The sequence below is a fragment of the Bubalus kerabau genome, chromosome 13 (assembly GCF_029407905.1).
Source record: "Bubalus kerabau isolate K-KA32 ecotype Philippines breed swamp buffalo chromosome 13, PCC_UOA_SB_1v2, whole genome shotgun sequence".
In the NCBI taxonomy this organism is placed as follows: Eukaryota; Metazoa; Chordata; class Mammalia; order Artiodactyla; family Bovidae; genus Bubalus; species Bubalus kerabau.
Genome location: NC_073636.1, coordinates 75935835 through 75950263, shown reverse-complemented (window position 1 = coordinate 75950263; position 14429 = coordinate 75935835). Strand labels below are relative to the sequence as shown.

The following is a 14429-nucleotide window of genomic DNA, read 5'->3' as shown; positions in this document are numbered from 1 at the left end:
CAGTGATTTTGGAGCCTATGAAAATAAAGTCTCTCACTGTTTCCATTTTTCCCCCCATCTATTTGCCATGAAGTGATGGGACCAGATGCCATGATCTTCGTTTTTTGAATGTTGAGTTTTAAGCCAGCTTTTTGACTCTCCTCTTTCACTTTTATCAAGAGACTCTTCAGTTCCTCTTTGCTTTCTGCTGTAAGGGTGGTGTCATCTGCATATGTGGGGTTATTGATATTTCTCCTGGTAGTCTTGATTCCAGCTTGTGCTTGCAAGTAAAGATGGTGAACCTTTTATGTAGCCTGTGGCCATTTTAGCCAGCTACGGAAAGATACTGAGAACATAGCCCATGCTAAGTCACTCTGTACTCATGATCACATTCCCTGACACAGTCACCCTCTAAAGAAATCACTGTTCTTATTTTGGAGACAAAAGGGAGGATTCAAGAAATAAGCTATTTGCCCAAGGTCACATAGCGCTGGGGGGCAGCACAGGGCTTCCCGATCTGGCCAACTTTGAAAGACTGGGCTCTTTGGCACACCCTTAAGTGCCTAATCCTGGGCTAAGTTCGCTTTCTGAGCCTGTGCCTTCCTCACCTGGACACATTTGTTCCTTAGCCTGGCTCATCAACCACCAATCCTAGACACCCACTTATTTTTTATACTTCGTGCTGCACAGTTTTTAAAAAATATATTATTTTCTCTTCCAAGCCTCCATTTATGGACTAGAGACTGTGCCTTTTCTCTTTCTATACAAAACCTTTCATTCCAGTGAACAGTGCTTAATATGCCCTCAATGGACATTATTTTGAGAGTATCCTATCACCTGTCCATTGTGCTAGCATGAATTATTTCAGTATCTTGATATCCTACTGGTGTAGATACAGTTGTTAACTCATTTTAGTGAGAGGAAATCCAAGCTGGTTATTTTTCTATCACACAGCCAGACAGTTGTAGTACTGATGGGATATATCCCAAATTTCTTTGAACCCAGGGCTGGATATCTTGACAGTTGCCACCAGACGCTCTGTCATTGTAATTATAGAGGCAGAAATCATGATCATCTCCTTAATATTCACAATCTTTAAGGGCTTAGGTGCTTTCACCTCTGTTTTCTCATCTTTATTTTTTAATTAATTTTTATTGGAGTGTAGTTGCTTTACAATGTTGTATTAGTTTCTACTGTGTTTCTACAGTGAAATGAAGCAGCCACATGTATACATATGTCCCTTCCCTTTTGGACTTCCTTCCCATTTTGGTCACCGCAGTGCATTAGTAAGTAGAGTTCCCTGTGCGATACAGGGTGTTCTCTTTAGCGATCTACTTTATACATAGTAGTGTGTATGTGTCAGTCCCAATCTGCTTCCATCCCACCTCCCCTCGGTGTCCATATGTTTGTTCTCTACATCTGTGTCTCTGTTTTTACTTTGCAAATAAGCTCATCTTTGCCATTTTTTCTAGATTCCACATATGTGCATCAATGTTTGTTTTTCTCTCTCTGACTTACTTCAGTGTTGCCTAAGGGTTTGCAGTTTAGGAGATGGTTATGCTGTTCCTAGAGAGAGTGCGTGAAGAGACTGCTCAGATCAAGTTTGAAGTCTGTGATTCTTACAGATGTCCAAGCCACAGATAATGCAGCAGGGACTAGGGCAGAGGCGCAGGAATAGAGACAATCAAACATATACTGTAAATTCAGACTTAAGTTGCAAAGACACACCAGATGCTAGAATAGGAGAATGCTGGAAAATTGAAGTTGATTCTCAGAATTCTGCCCACCATCCTGCAAAGATATCTCTCTGTAGTTCTTTTGTATCTCATCATCTTGGTCCTGTTACTTGGAAGCAAGAGCAATACTAATCAACTTTTTAAATGAGATGTTTAGAACATATAGGTTAGACTAGATAGTATAGGTCCCCAACTCTTTGTGATAGAAGGTAGCTGTGTTCACCTCTGTACCATCAAGACCCCCAACTCTTTGTGATGGAATTAGAATCTGAATCCATTCTTCCTACAGGCCAGCCCCACTCTGACTAGAGCAACTTTGTTGGAGCTTAATAGCTCCTCAAAAGGGTGACCATAAGTATCCAATATAAAAGATTAAATGACAAAAAGTGGACGTGTGTATAATACTGTTATAATCAGATATTTCAAGATAAATATGTCATTCATGACTATTATTTTTGTATTGAAACATTGTGTTAAATGTATCAAACATATCCATATGTATAATAAATAATAAATCCATTATTTATAAATGGATATGTTAAAAAGTTTACATATGTTAAATTAAAAGCATATGTTAAACATAAAGGAAAAGTTAACATAAAGGGTATGTTAAAAGTTAAAAGCATAAAGTGATTTTTACCGGGATTTTCTCAATCATGATGTCTTTGGATGACCAAAATTTCATGAGTGCCTTTTTCTTTACCTCTTCAACAATTAAGTTCAAATGATTAATTCAGAGGCTGAGACTGGCTTACAGTCAGTAAAAAACCCCAAACAAACATGGCAAAGTGGGGACAGGAGAAAAATATGAGTTTTGACTTTTTTTTAATGATGGGCCTATTGCTCGTGTACTAATAGCCTACTTGTGAATTCCAGCTTTTCAGAACAAGTTTCTTTAGTGTTATATTCAGTTTCTTTTGTTTTCTTTCCCGTCATTTGGATTCAGGTGTTGGAGTGGTGGACCAATGGAAGTTTTCTTGGGTCATCACTATACATATGCCATTTAATTTGCAGGATTTTAGGGATCAAAGATGGGGCTTCTCTGGTGGCTCAGCAGTAAAAGAACCCACCTGCCAATGCAGGAGACGCAGGTTCGATCTCTGGGTTGGGAAGATCCCCTGAAGAAGGAAATGGTAACCCACTCCAGTATTCTTGCCTGGGAAATCTCATGGACAGAGGAGCCTGGTGGGCTATAGTCCATGGGGTAACAAAGAGTCAGACACGACTAACTGACTAAACAACAGCAAAGGAAACAAAGATGGGGAAGGTGTTGTGATACACATTAGTCTTAAGTCTTTCCTTTGTCTCCTTAACTGAGGAAGTCATGAGTTACCTAGGCCAGTAATGTATCTATCTTCATGACCATGTTTATAATCTCATTTCCGTGTTCTTAGCTATTTCTCTAATATTTTTCAGCCAAGTGCAATTAGTTTCAGCTCCTCTAAGTTGAATTCAATCAAAGTGGAATGGGTCCTGCAGAGGCAAGAGAATTGAGGATCTGTTTCAACTGTGACTTAGAGAATCATGCATGTTACTCTTTAGGCTATTAGTGAATTGGGCATGCAAGGCTCATCTGGAAACCTGAAGCCAAATTTTCTTTGGAGATTATGTTTTGTTTGGGTGCTCAGTCATGTCCGACTCTTTGCAGCCACATCAACTGTAGCCCACCAGGCTTCTCTGTCCATGGGATTCTCCAGGCGAGAATACTGGAGTGGGTTGCCATTTCTTTCTCCAGGGGATCTTCTTGACCCAGGGATCGAACTCAAATCTCTGGTGTCTCCTGCACTGGCAGGCGGATTCTTTACCACTAGCACCACCTGGCAAGCCCTTTCCTTGAAAAAGCCATCATAATATCAGAGAGAGGAGTGACAGGGAAGAAACAATAACTTAGGCTCATATTCCCCTGTTGTCTGTGCAATGAAACAGGCCTGGGAAACATTAAACCATACCCTCTGCCTTAAGCTGGACAGGGGAACTTTGTCATTAATGGTTGAAGGAATTCATCGAGCAATGTGAGATGGTTTCTGACTTTGTGTCAGAAATCTGCTACACAGCAGATGCTCAAAAGCTTTGTGTTTACTTATTAATCCATTAAGAAATGTAGTTCCTTCCAAGTAAAACATGACCATAGATTCTCCATGTTCAGAATGGAAGTCCAACAGCCTTCTGTTGCAATACTTCATTTTTCTCTAAATAACTGCACAAGGCCAGATATCACAGGCATTACATCCATTCAGACAAGACAGCAGAAACATTTTGTCACTCTCTGTATTTTAATTTTTATTACAGATGCCAATACCCATCACCAACCCCTATTTTAGTTTCAGAATTAAGGAGCAAGTCAGTTAAGGCTTTTAGTCTCTGTAGATAGGAATTTTCTTTGGTTTTAATCCTAGGAAGAGAGTTCACATCACTTATGCCCACTTGGATCCGATATACAGTTTTCTCTCACAAGTCTTTTTATCATTGACCATGTTGCCTCTATTTTTAAAGATTTGTTCCTGACCTAATTTATTCATCCACTGAAATAAGATTATGAGCTAAATTTATTTTTTCTTATTACATTAGTCTCCTCCCTTTCTACTCTCAATGTAGGGACTATGATGAAAGCAATGCCTTGGCTTATTTCAAATCCAAGGCTGAACCTTCTCAGTCATTTTTCTAGTGGATATTTCCAAGAATCATGGTCAAAGTAAGAGAAAATATTAAATCTAACCTAGATAGCATATTCAAAAGCAGAGACATTACTTTGCCAACAAAGGTTCGTCTAGTCAAGGCTATGGTTTTTCCTGTGGTCACGTATGGATGTGAGAGTTGGACTGTGAAGAAGGCTGAGCCCCGAAGAATTGATGCTTTTGAACTGTGGTGTTGGAGAAGACGCTTGAGAGTCCCTTGGACTGCAAGGAGATCCAACCGGTCCATTCTAAAGGAGATCAGCCCTGGGATTTCTTTGGAAGGAATGATGCTAAAGCTGAAACTCCAGTACTTTGGCCACATCATGCGAAGAATTGACTCATTGGAAAAGACTCTGATGCTGGGAGGGATTGGGGGCAAGAGGAGAAGGGGACGATAGAGGATGAGATGGCTGGATGGCATCACTGACTCGATGGACGTGAGTCTGAGTGAACTCCGGGAGTTGGTGATGGACAGGGAGGCCTGGCGTGCTGCGATTCATGGGGTCTCAAAGAGTCAGACACGACTGAGCGACTGATCTGATCTGATCTGATGATGCTGTTTCCTTGCATGTTAAAAAAAACATGTTAAATTTCATATACTAGTTTTATCCTAAGATTTTTCACACAGTGTGCATTCTGAGGAACAAGCATGGAACCTTATAATCAACACAGAAAGTTATTTAGCTATAAATAGGGTTTCTCAGGATAAATTCTCAGACATTTAATAAAGACCATGTGATACCCAAAGGCCTTTTCGATATTACCATGATTTTAGAAATTCTATTTCCTATGAATTTTCTGATGTTGAACAAGGTATGTTGAAACTTTCCTCATAAAAGTTTTTTCACACTGATCACAAGCAAAAGGTTTCACTTCTAAGTGAGTTACTTTATGAATTCTAAGAACAGATGCAACTCTGAAGGTCTTGCCACACTGGGCACATCTATGTGGCTTTTCTCCAGTATGAATTCTTGCATGCTGGATAAGCTCAAAGTTACTGATAAAATTATGTCCACACAGTTGACAATGAAAAGGCTTCTCTCCAGTGTGGATTTTTTTATGCCGCTTCAAGACCTCTTCTTGGCTAAAGGTCTTTTCACATACACCACATTTGAAGGGCTTCTCTCCACTGTGAGTTCTCTGATGTCTCCTAAAGTGTGAGTAAAACTTTAAGGACTTTTCACAGGTGTCACATTTGTTTGCTGTTGACTGAGTATGTGTAGCCCGATGAGTACGCGTTGCCCGGGGCGTTGCCTGGTGTTCCATAAGCTTTGAATGACTGTCAAAGATGTCTTCACATCTGCTACATTCAAAGCTTTGCCCTAGAGTATGAGTTTCTTTATGTCGTTGCATGGTTGACTTTTGGCTAAAGGCCTTTCCACACGTATCACACTGAAAGGGTTTCTCTCCAGTGTGAACTCTGATGCTGAATAAGGAGTGAATAAAAATTAAAGGCCTTGTAACATGCATCACATTTGTATCGTTTCGATCCCGTATGCTTTTTCTGATGCTGCATAAACCTTAAAGCTCTAGTAGAAGTATTGCCACAGTTATGACATTCAAAGAGTTGCTCTAAAGCATGAATGCTTTGATGAGTAGTAAATGGATGTCTAAAGGTCTTTGCATGCCCGTCATATTCATATGATTTCTCTACTGTATGAATTTCCTTATGTTGAATTAAGAGTGAGAGATGCCTGAATGCTGTTCCCCAGTTATCACACTCATGGCTTTGCCTTAATGTGTAAAATCTTTGCTGTGCACTCGAGTGTGAGCTGTCGGAAGGCACCCATGGATTCATGAAGTTCAGGAGAAAAAGTTGGTTGGCAGGCTAATGGGAAGACAAAAAGAAAATGAAATTAGACTCTCACAACACAGTATAAATCACAAGCTGTTTGTGCATGTGTCAGGGAATAGAAAGATACAGTGGCAATATGTGATTGGAAGGTGGCAGATTGGGAAGTGGCAAAGAGTAAGTGCAGCTGTGCATTTCAAAGGTTATTATTTAAAAGCAGTATCAGGAGACTTCCCTAATGGTCCAGTGGGTTAAGACTCTGTGCTTCCAATGCTGGGCGGGGTACAGGTTCAATCCCCAATCGGAGAACTCAGATCTCTTATTTGGCATGGCCAAATAAATAAATAAAGTTTAAAAAAATAAAAGCAACATCAGTATTTTTAAAAATAAGGCACTGACATAGTTTGAACGGAATAATTTCTCTAAGAATTGCCTATTAAATGTACCCTAAGAAGTTACACTCAGTAGACATAGGGTTTTACACCTATGTTTTTCTTTTAGCCATAGATTTTGATGAGTTAATGTGTGCGGGCATGTTCCATCACTCAGTCGTGTCCAACTCTTTGTGACCCCATGGACTGTAGCCCAGCAGGCTCCTCTGTCCATGGAATTTCCTAGGCAAGAATACTGGAGTGGGTTGCCATTTCCTCCTCCAGGGGATCATCCTGACCCAGGGATTGAACTTGAGTCTCCTGCATTAGCAGGCAGATTCTTTACCATTGAGCCACCTGAGAAGCCCGAGTTAATATGTGGCTCAATATAAGTAGTATACTCATTTGAATGCTTCTTGAATACTAAGAGTGCCATACTAGATTTATCCATCGATTTTATTACAAGGAATTTGCATTGTATCCATTTGTTAATGTAAAGAGTGGTCCATTAACTTGTGTATAGACCTCTGTGAATTTAATCACCAGTATGTGTGTCTGTGCTTAGTCGCTCAGTCATGTCCAACTCTTTGCAACCCCATGGACTGTAGCCTGCCAGGCTCCTCTGTCCATGGGGATTCTCCAGGCAAGAATACTGGGGTGGATTACCATGGCCTCATCTAGGGGATCTTCCCAACGCAGGGATCGAGCCCAGGTCTCCTGCATACTATGTTTAAAGTCACAGAATTACTCTTTCAAAGAGGAATCTCAATTATGTATGTTCCACATGTTAAAGCATAAAACTCAAGTAAGTTGCCAGTTTGAATTCTGAACTCTAATACATGTATGAATCATTGCTATCACTTTCTATAGCCCTGGGTTCTACCGGTATTTTATATTTTTGCTAATCAGATACTTAGTTTTATCACTGATCTTTTTATTTCCAGGAGATAGTGAAGGACAGGGAAGCCTGGTGTGCTGCAGTCCATGGGGTCACAAAGAGTCGGACACAACTTAGTGACTGAACTAAGGTTCATTTTGAAGGTTATTATTTATTAGATAACTAAGGTTATCTAATAACCTTAGATATTTGGGTTTTGCTTTATGAGATAAAACAAATTACAAAAGTATAAAGTAAATATAAAACTCTCTACCACCGAGGCATGGCCCAGATGGCAGAGTAGGAGGACCCTGAGTTCACTTCCTCCCATGAGCACACCAAAATTACAATTGTTTAAAGAGCAACTATTGATGAGAAAGATCAGAAGACTAGCGGAAAAGATCTTCTAAAAGATTTCAAGAAGGAGCCACAACTAGATGGGTAGGAAGGGCAGGGACATGGTATAGTCAAGACTCGTACTTAAAAAATGAAAGAATGTTTTGACCAACCCAATACTTCAGTTCCAAATGAGTGGTGAGATTAGAGTCATTTCTTACATTTTCTTTTTTGAAACTTTGTAGGTTGAATCTTTTGAAAATATATTTCAGGAAAAGAATATTTTCTCATATTTTACATAAATGATCCCAACTCAGATTTTGCTATCTTGCAATCATGTTTATACTTTGACTATTGATGGGAAGCTTATTAAGGTCACCTTGAGGGAACAGTTTTTAACCCAGGAAATAAATATCTAGATATTATTTAGAATTCAATGAATGATTCTCAGATCATTAAATTTTTTTTCAACATTTTTACTATATCTGATTCTCTTATGTTTAACTTACTTCTAGGTTCCCAGCCCACATTACAAACTGATCACAGCTTATCTACATTTGATCATTTCTTTCCTATTCTTTGAACCTAGTTAAGATGCAAAATAAAAATATCCCCCTGCCATATTTTCCCCTTAATTTTTTGGAATTAATGGACAGTTATTTCTTCCAAAATTCTTTAAACTTTAAGAGGAAATTATATTTTACTGTTTCTGAACTCTGTATTGGACCTACATTCTACCTGATTAGAAATCCTGCTCGCTTCTACATTGTTTTTTTTATTTTATTTTTGGCTGTGCTGCATCTTTCTTGCTGCACACGGGCTTTCTCTAGTTGCAGTGAGCAAGGCCTTCTCGTTGCAGTGGCTTCTCCTGTTGCAGACCATGGCTCCAGAAGCTGTGGTGCAGGAGCTTAATTACCCCGATGCCTGTGGGATCTTCCCGGACCAGGGATCAAACCCGTGTTCCCCGTATTGGCAGGTAGGTGCTTAACCACTGGACTCCCAGGGAAGTCCTCCACATTGATATTTATGATCATAGCTTGTCTCCTCCATTTGACATAAACTTCTTGTTAACTTATGAAGTTTTAGTCTCCAGTTTTCTTACTGCATTACCACAAACATTTTTTTAAAACTCCTCCACAACCATTTGTTAAAATATTTGTGATACTTGTGATTTGGTGGATTTTGGATTATCCTTCTCTCCTTCATTTTTGCCCACTGAAACTGTTATCCAGTTGAGCAATTCATGTATCTGTTCTTTCAGTCAAATAAAAATGTTAAAAATGAAAAAAAATCAACGTCTAAGGAGGTCTTGGATATGATGGTCCATCACCCATCACTTAGTCCTGAGTCCTAATGCTCTTTCATGATTAAGTCACTGCTCGTTCCACCTGTTGAGAGATAGGCTGCCTATGGCTCACAGCTGAGTAAACTTTTGGACCACTGTGCTTGAATGAAGATGGCCGCCTCACCCGAAGTTACACTCCTCCTGTAAGTGTAAGGGGTGCAAAAGTCCACCTTCTCTGCCTCAATTCAGAACCACTCTGAAGGGCCATCTGAGGTTCACAAGTCCCTGTAGGATTGGATATGAAGCCTGAGTTGCAGTAGCACAGTAGTTCAGTTTCTCCCTTGGCTCAATCTAGTTTCCCCTCTTCACAGATGTGCTCCCAAAAGAACTCCAAAACCTCCTGCATGCAAATCTCAGATATCAGAGTCTATTTTTCCCAGATCCTGACCTATGTCAAAGGTCTGAGGGATGGGATGGGGAGGGAGGTGGGAGGGGGGGTTCAGGATGGGGAACACATGTACATCCATGGCTGATTCATGTCAATGTATGGCAGAAACCACTACAATATTGTAAAGTAATTAGCCAATTAAAATAAATTAATTTTAAATATATATATACACATAGACAGGTAAGAGTATTTGCCTCTTTAAAAAGAGAGAGATGACAAGGGCTCTAGAAAAATAGTGATGGGATAAAAAGATCCACTAGATTATTCTTTTCTGTCCTATATGGGAACCTGTGCACAGAGTTCATCTGTCATCACCTCAGGGACCCAGGTTACTCTGACCAGTTGGGGTGGGAATTGTGATGACTTTCACCTTGCTCACTGCATGTCAATTACCTGGGCATGGATCATCTGTTGCCTCTCTTTTCAGCATCCAGGGATCACTTTCTTGCTTCAAAGATGACATTGCTCTTGCTTTAAAAGCCCATTGCCCTGCATATAGGGAAGCAAAATGATCTTTTCAGTGCTTTAACTGCCAGAGAATTTAAACCCAATCTTTTGGCCATAAGCGAGATGTCTACAGGTCTCAGTTTGCTTTAGTTATCCCAGCATAATTTGTAACATTCTCTTTCACTTCCAACACCACTTAGGATGGAAGAGAAGTTATATATTGATACCTGGTAAGGAAAGAGATCTCCAGGGAAGCCTGGAAGCAGCATTCTTTCACAGTTCAGTCCATAAACCACCTGTGCTTTTTTTTTTTTTTTTTTACCAGTGCTTTAAAAGTAGCTCTACCAGTGATCTGGGGTCCACAAGAGCCTTAGGACAGTTGTCTTTGAGAAACGTATGAAGATTTGAGGAAATTGGGTGCATGAAGCTTGAGTGTTTGAAGCATGAATGTGCTCATTTCTCCCTTCAGAAAGCTCTTAATTTAAGGAACTTAGGTCAGCACTTCGAGTTCTATAGATATCAGTAAAATAGCAAGAAAAAGCCTCAAAATAGGCAGCTTATCAACTGAGAAAATGTATTCTTACCCAAAGTCATCGTATGTTTGTAGTTGTCCAACATCACCTTCTTGTACAGGTTTTTTTGATCAGTGTTTAAGCATTCCCACTGCTCCCAAGAGAAGTCAGCAAATACATCTTTGAATTTTACTGACCCCTGAAAAAACAAGTACTTTGATTCTCCAACTGCCCATATAGCCGAATAGTTCTATAGAAATACTAGTCTTAATATTTGAGATATAAAAAGTAGGAGGCTGTATGTGAGTCTAAACTTGATACCATGGTGGATTCAGAGGGTAAAGAATATTGTCAATATCAGGAACAAAAGAGGGGCCATCCCTGAAGACCCTCCAGAGATCAAAAGGATCATAAGGGAATAGTATGAACAATTCTACATACATACATTAGACAACTTAAATGGTTCAGTACTTCAAAAAGCACAAACTTTTATAGCCCACCCAATATGAAATAGATCATTTGAACAGGGCAGGAGGAGAAGAGGGTGACAGAGGATGAGATGGTTGGATGGCATCATCAATTCAATGGACATGAGTTTGAGCAAACTCCAGGAGATAGTGAAGGACAGGGAAGCCTGGGTGCTGCAGTCTATGGGTTTGCAGAGTCGGACATGACTGAGCAACTGAACAACAAGAGTAAGGAAACTGAATTCATAATTCAGATTTTGAGATAATAAATAATTTATAAAATTTTTAAATGGTTAAAGTACATCTTCTGAGACCCCTTGGTTAGTACCTCCTTGAGTACTTTGTTGAATAAACATGTGAATATTGGACTAGAGGAGAAGGCAAGGGAAGAAACCCTCTGCTTTCTGACTAGTTTCAGATGTGGAAATCATGCCACTAGATGTGGCCTCTTAGTATGAAATTCTAGAAAACCTAATGTGTAAAGCTAATGTGTTAGGAGCTGAATATCGGCATTTCAGAAAAGGAGACAAGAAGTGAACTCACCTGAGTCATCACTTGGGACATGATTTTTAAAAATGAAAGCGTCATTTTATCCTCCCCCTTCTCTTGTAGTTTTCTCACTAGCAAAGAGCAGAACTCTGAGAAACCACACCTTGGAACCAAAAACAGAATCATGAGAGTCCACGACCCTTTCCCCAGCACAGCACACAGAGGGGAAACTGCAACAGCCTCCCCAGCTCTGACCCTCACCCCCTCTTCATCAGCCCTCAGGGACGCCCCACAAGGCTGCCTTGGAAGCCAGGAGTTAGGGTAGAGCAGGCCGCTCTAATGATTTACCGTCTAGAACCATCCTCACCAAATCTGCCTTGAAAAAAACCAAGCTGCTACTCCCAACAGAGAGGGAGGGAGTGATCACTCTTTCTTACAACTGGAAATCCAGCTGCTGTGGCAAACCACGCCCCCCCCCCCACCTGCTTATATGGAGCTCCGATAAACACACCCAGGATCTTCTGGTTCCTCAATCAGGGCCGGTCACTTGCCTGTGTATCTCCCAGCCTTCTGGCTTAGAGTGTGGTGAGGAGAGGCGAGTGAAAGCTGTGATTCTCAGACTTGAGCTTGCACCAGCCTCCCTTGGAGGGCTTGTTAAAAAAACATCAACTGCTAGTCCCCTCCCCAGACTTTCCGAATCAGTAGGTCTAGGACCATGCATAATGTTAGTGACAGAATTAAAACTAGAAATTGAGAGGAAGCCCCTGCCAGTGCTTTTAGGTGAAATAAACGAATTTGTAGAAAAACATCAATTACCAAAACTGACAACAGAAGAAATGGAAAATTTATGTAACTTTGAACTATATTAAATTATTTTTTGAGATTGAATCCATAATTGAAAATTTAGGGGTCCAGATGTCATCACTGATTAATTCTACCAAATACATAAAGAAGAAGTAACCCAATCTTTCTGAAATTGTTTTAGAGACTAGTAAAAGAGAAGACATTCCCCAACTTATTCTATTTGCTAGCATAACCTTGATATCAAAACCAAAGAAGGGGCTTCCCTGATGGCTCAGTGGTAAGGAATCTGCCTGCCAATGCAGGGGACATGGGTTCAATCCCTGGTCTGGGAAGATCCCACATACCTTGGAACAACTAAACCCCTGCACCGCAACTACTGAGCCAGTGCTCCAGAGCCCACAACTTCTGCGCCCACAAACCACAACTACTGAAGCCTATGCACCTAGAGGCCATGCTTCTCAACAGGAACCACTGCCATGAGAAGCCTGTGCACCAAAACTAGAGAGTAGCCCCCACTCTCCACAACTCGAGAAAAGCCTGGGCAGCAATGAAGACCCAGCACAGCCCTAAACAGATAAATCTTTAAAAAAAAAAAAGATAAGTATGAAATTAAAAATAAATCTCATTCTTGAATAAGAGTTATAAATAAAATATTAGCAAATGAAATTGGGCAGTAGTTTTCCAGTTTTATTGAGATGGAAACTACACAGCACTGTGTAAGCTTAAGGTGTACCGCATAGGACCTGACTCACATATAATGTGAAATGACTACCACGCAAGTTTATCCATCATCTCATATAAGTAGCAAAAAAAGCAGTATTTTTACAAGGTAAAATATCTTAACCAAGTTGGATTTAGTCTAGGAATGCAATATTTGTTTCACTCTTAAACAAGAGTTAAGAGGTGAGTTATATTAGCAAGATAAAGGTCTATCAATAATATAGAAAATAATATAGAAAATGCATCTGTTAAAACTCAAAATCTACTCATTATTTTAAATATATGATTTTCAAAATCCTTAGCAAACTAGGAACAGAAAGAATTCCCTGTAATTGATAATAAGAAACCTACAGCCAGTATACTAATATCTCATAGGTACAAATTTCAATATAAGTCTTCCAAAGTTTTCACAGATTCTAAGAAACCATATAACTTATAAGATTATGCAAAGTTAGTTGCTCAGTCGTGTCTGACTCTTTGTGACCCCATGGACTGTAGCCCGCCAGGCTCCTCTGTCCATGGAATTCTCCAGGCAAGAATACTGGAGTGGGTAGCCAGCCATTCCCTTCTCCAGGGGAACTTCCCAACCCAGGGATCGAACCCAGGTCTCCTGTATTGCAGGCAGATTCTTTACCATCTGAGCCACCAGGGCAGCCCAAGTTTGTACAAAGTAAGTACAAATTTCAGTATAACCACATAACTTTCAAAGTTTGTACAAATTAGGTACAAATTTCAATATAATACAAGTCTTTCAAAGTTTCCACAGACTGTAAGGAACCACAAAATTTATAAACAGTAAAAAGCACTAATTGTGAGCTGTGTTTAAATTGTTGAGATTTGGCTGTATCACTCTAGCACATTAACTGCAACATACCTGTTTCATAATCAAGTCAGAGTTGCTAATGTCCTGGCTAGTGGGCACACTTACTAATGCTGTAGAATATTTTGGATGATTTTATAATTTTGACTATTATTTTAACATTCATTGTTATGAAAAATTTTAAATCTTTTAACTACTACTCCAGTCTCATCCGAATATTCATTAAATGGTAGGGCCCTTAGGGGGCTTAAAAATTCATGAAGACCAATTACTTTGAAGTGGAAATTAGATGTTATACTACAAAGACACTTAAACAAACACCGTATCACACTCTGCAGTTAATTTAGTGGTGAACAGTCAATACAACATCAGAGCTAATGCTGAGAGAATTAAAAAAGACAGCATTAGAACAGAAACACTCCACAATGGATGTAAATTTATGCTCCCTGAGAATCCATTCTTCCTATCTTCCATCTATTCCTATGGGGACATTAGACTGCTCCATTCTCATGTATATAGGTAATTTCCAATTTTTTTTTGGTTCAGTTTTGTTCCTGCATTTGATTTTTACATTTGCTTTTATACTCTTAGGAGACATTGATGATTTTTACAAAAAAGATCAATGCCTTAAATTCTTGTGTAAAGAGCATTTTATTTAAAAATACAATAAA

General features: G+C 39.6%; 1 protein-coding gene across 2 annotated transcripts; it reads right to left on the bottom strand.

Annotated features, from left to right (window-relative positions):
* Nucleotides 1–5119: 5119 nt before the first annotated feature.
* LOC129626033 (putative zinc finger protein 840) lies at nucleotides 5120–11889 on the bottom strand. 2 transcript variants are annotated; one of them, XR_008701698.1, is made up of 5 exons: nucleotides 11763–11887; nucleotides 11469–11577; nucleotides 10531–10657; nucleotides 9893–9988; nucleotides 5120–6218 (listed from the first exon to the last, which is right to left on the bottom strand). XR_008701698.1 is itself a non-coding variant. In XM_055545172.1 (5 exons), the coding sequence occupies exons 2-5, from the start codon at nucleotides 11511–11513 to the stop codon at nucleotides 6112–6114; spliced, it is 375 nt and encodes a 124-aa protein (XP_055401147.1). In that variant the 5' UTR covers nucleotides 11514–11577; nucleotides 11782–11889; the 3' UTR covers nucleotides 5120–6111. The 2 variants fall into 2 exon arrangements, 1 of the variants encoding a protein (XP_055401147.1); XM_055545172.1 differs by having other exon boundaries at nucleotides 11782–11889.
* Between the last annotated feature and the right edge of the window lie 2540 nt (nucleotides 11890–14429).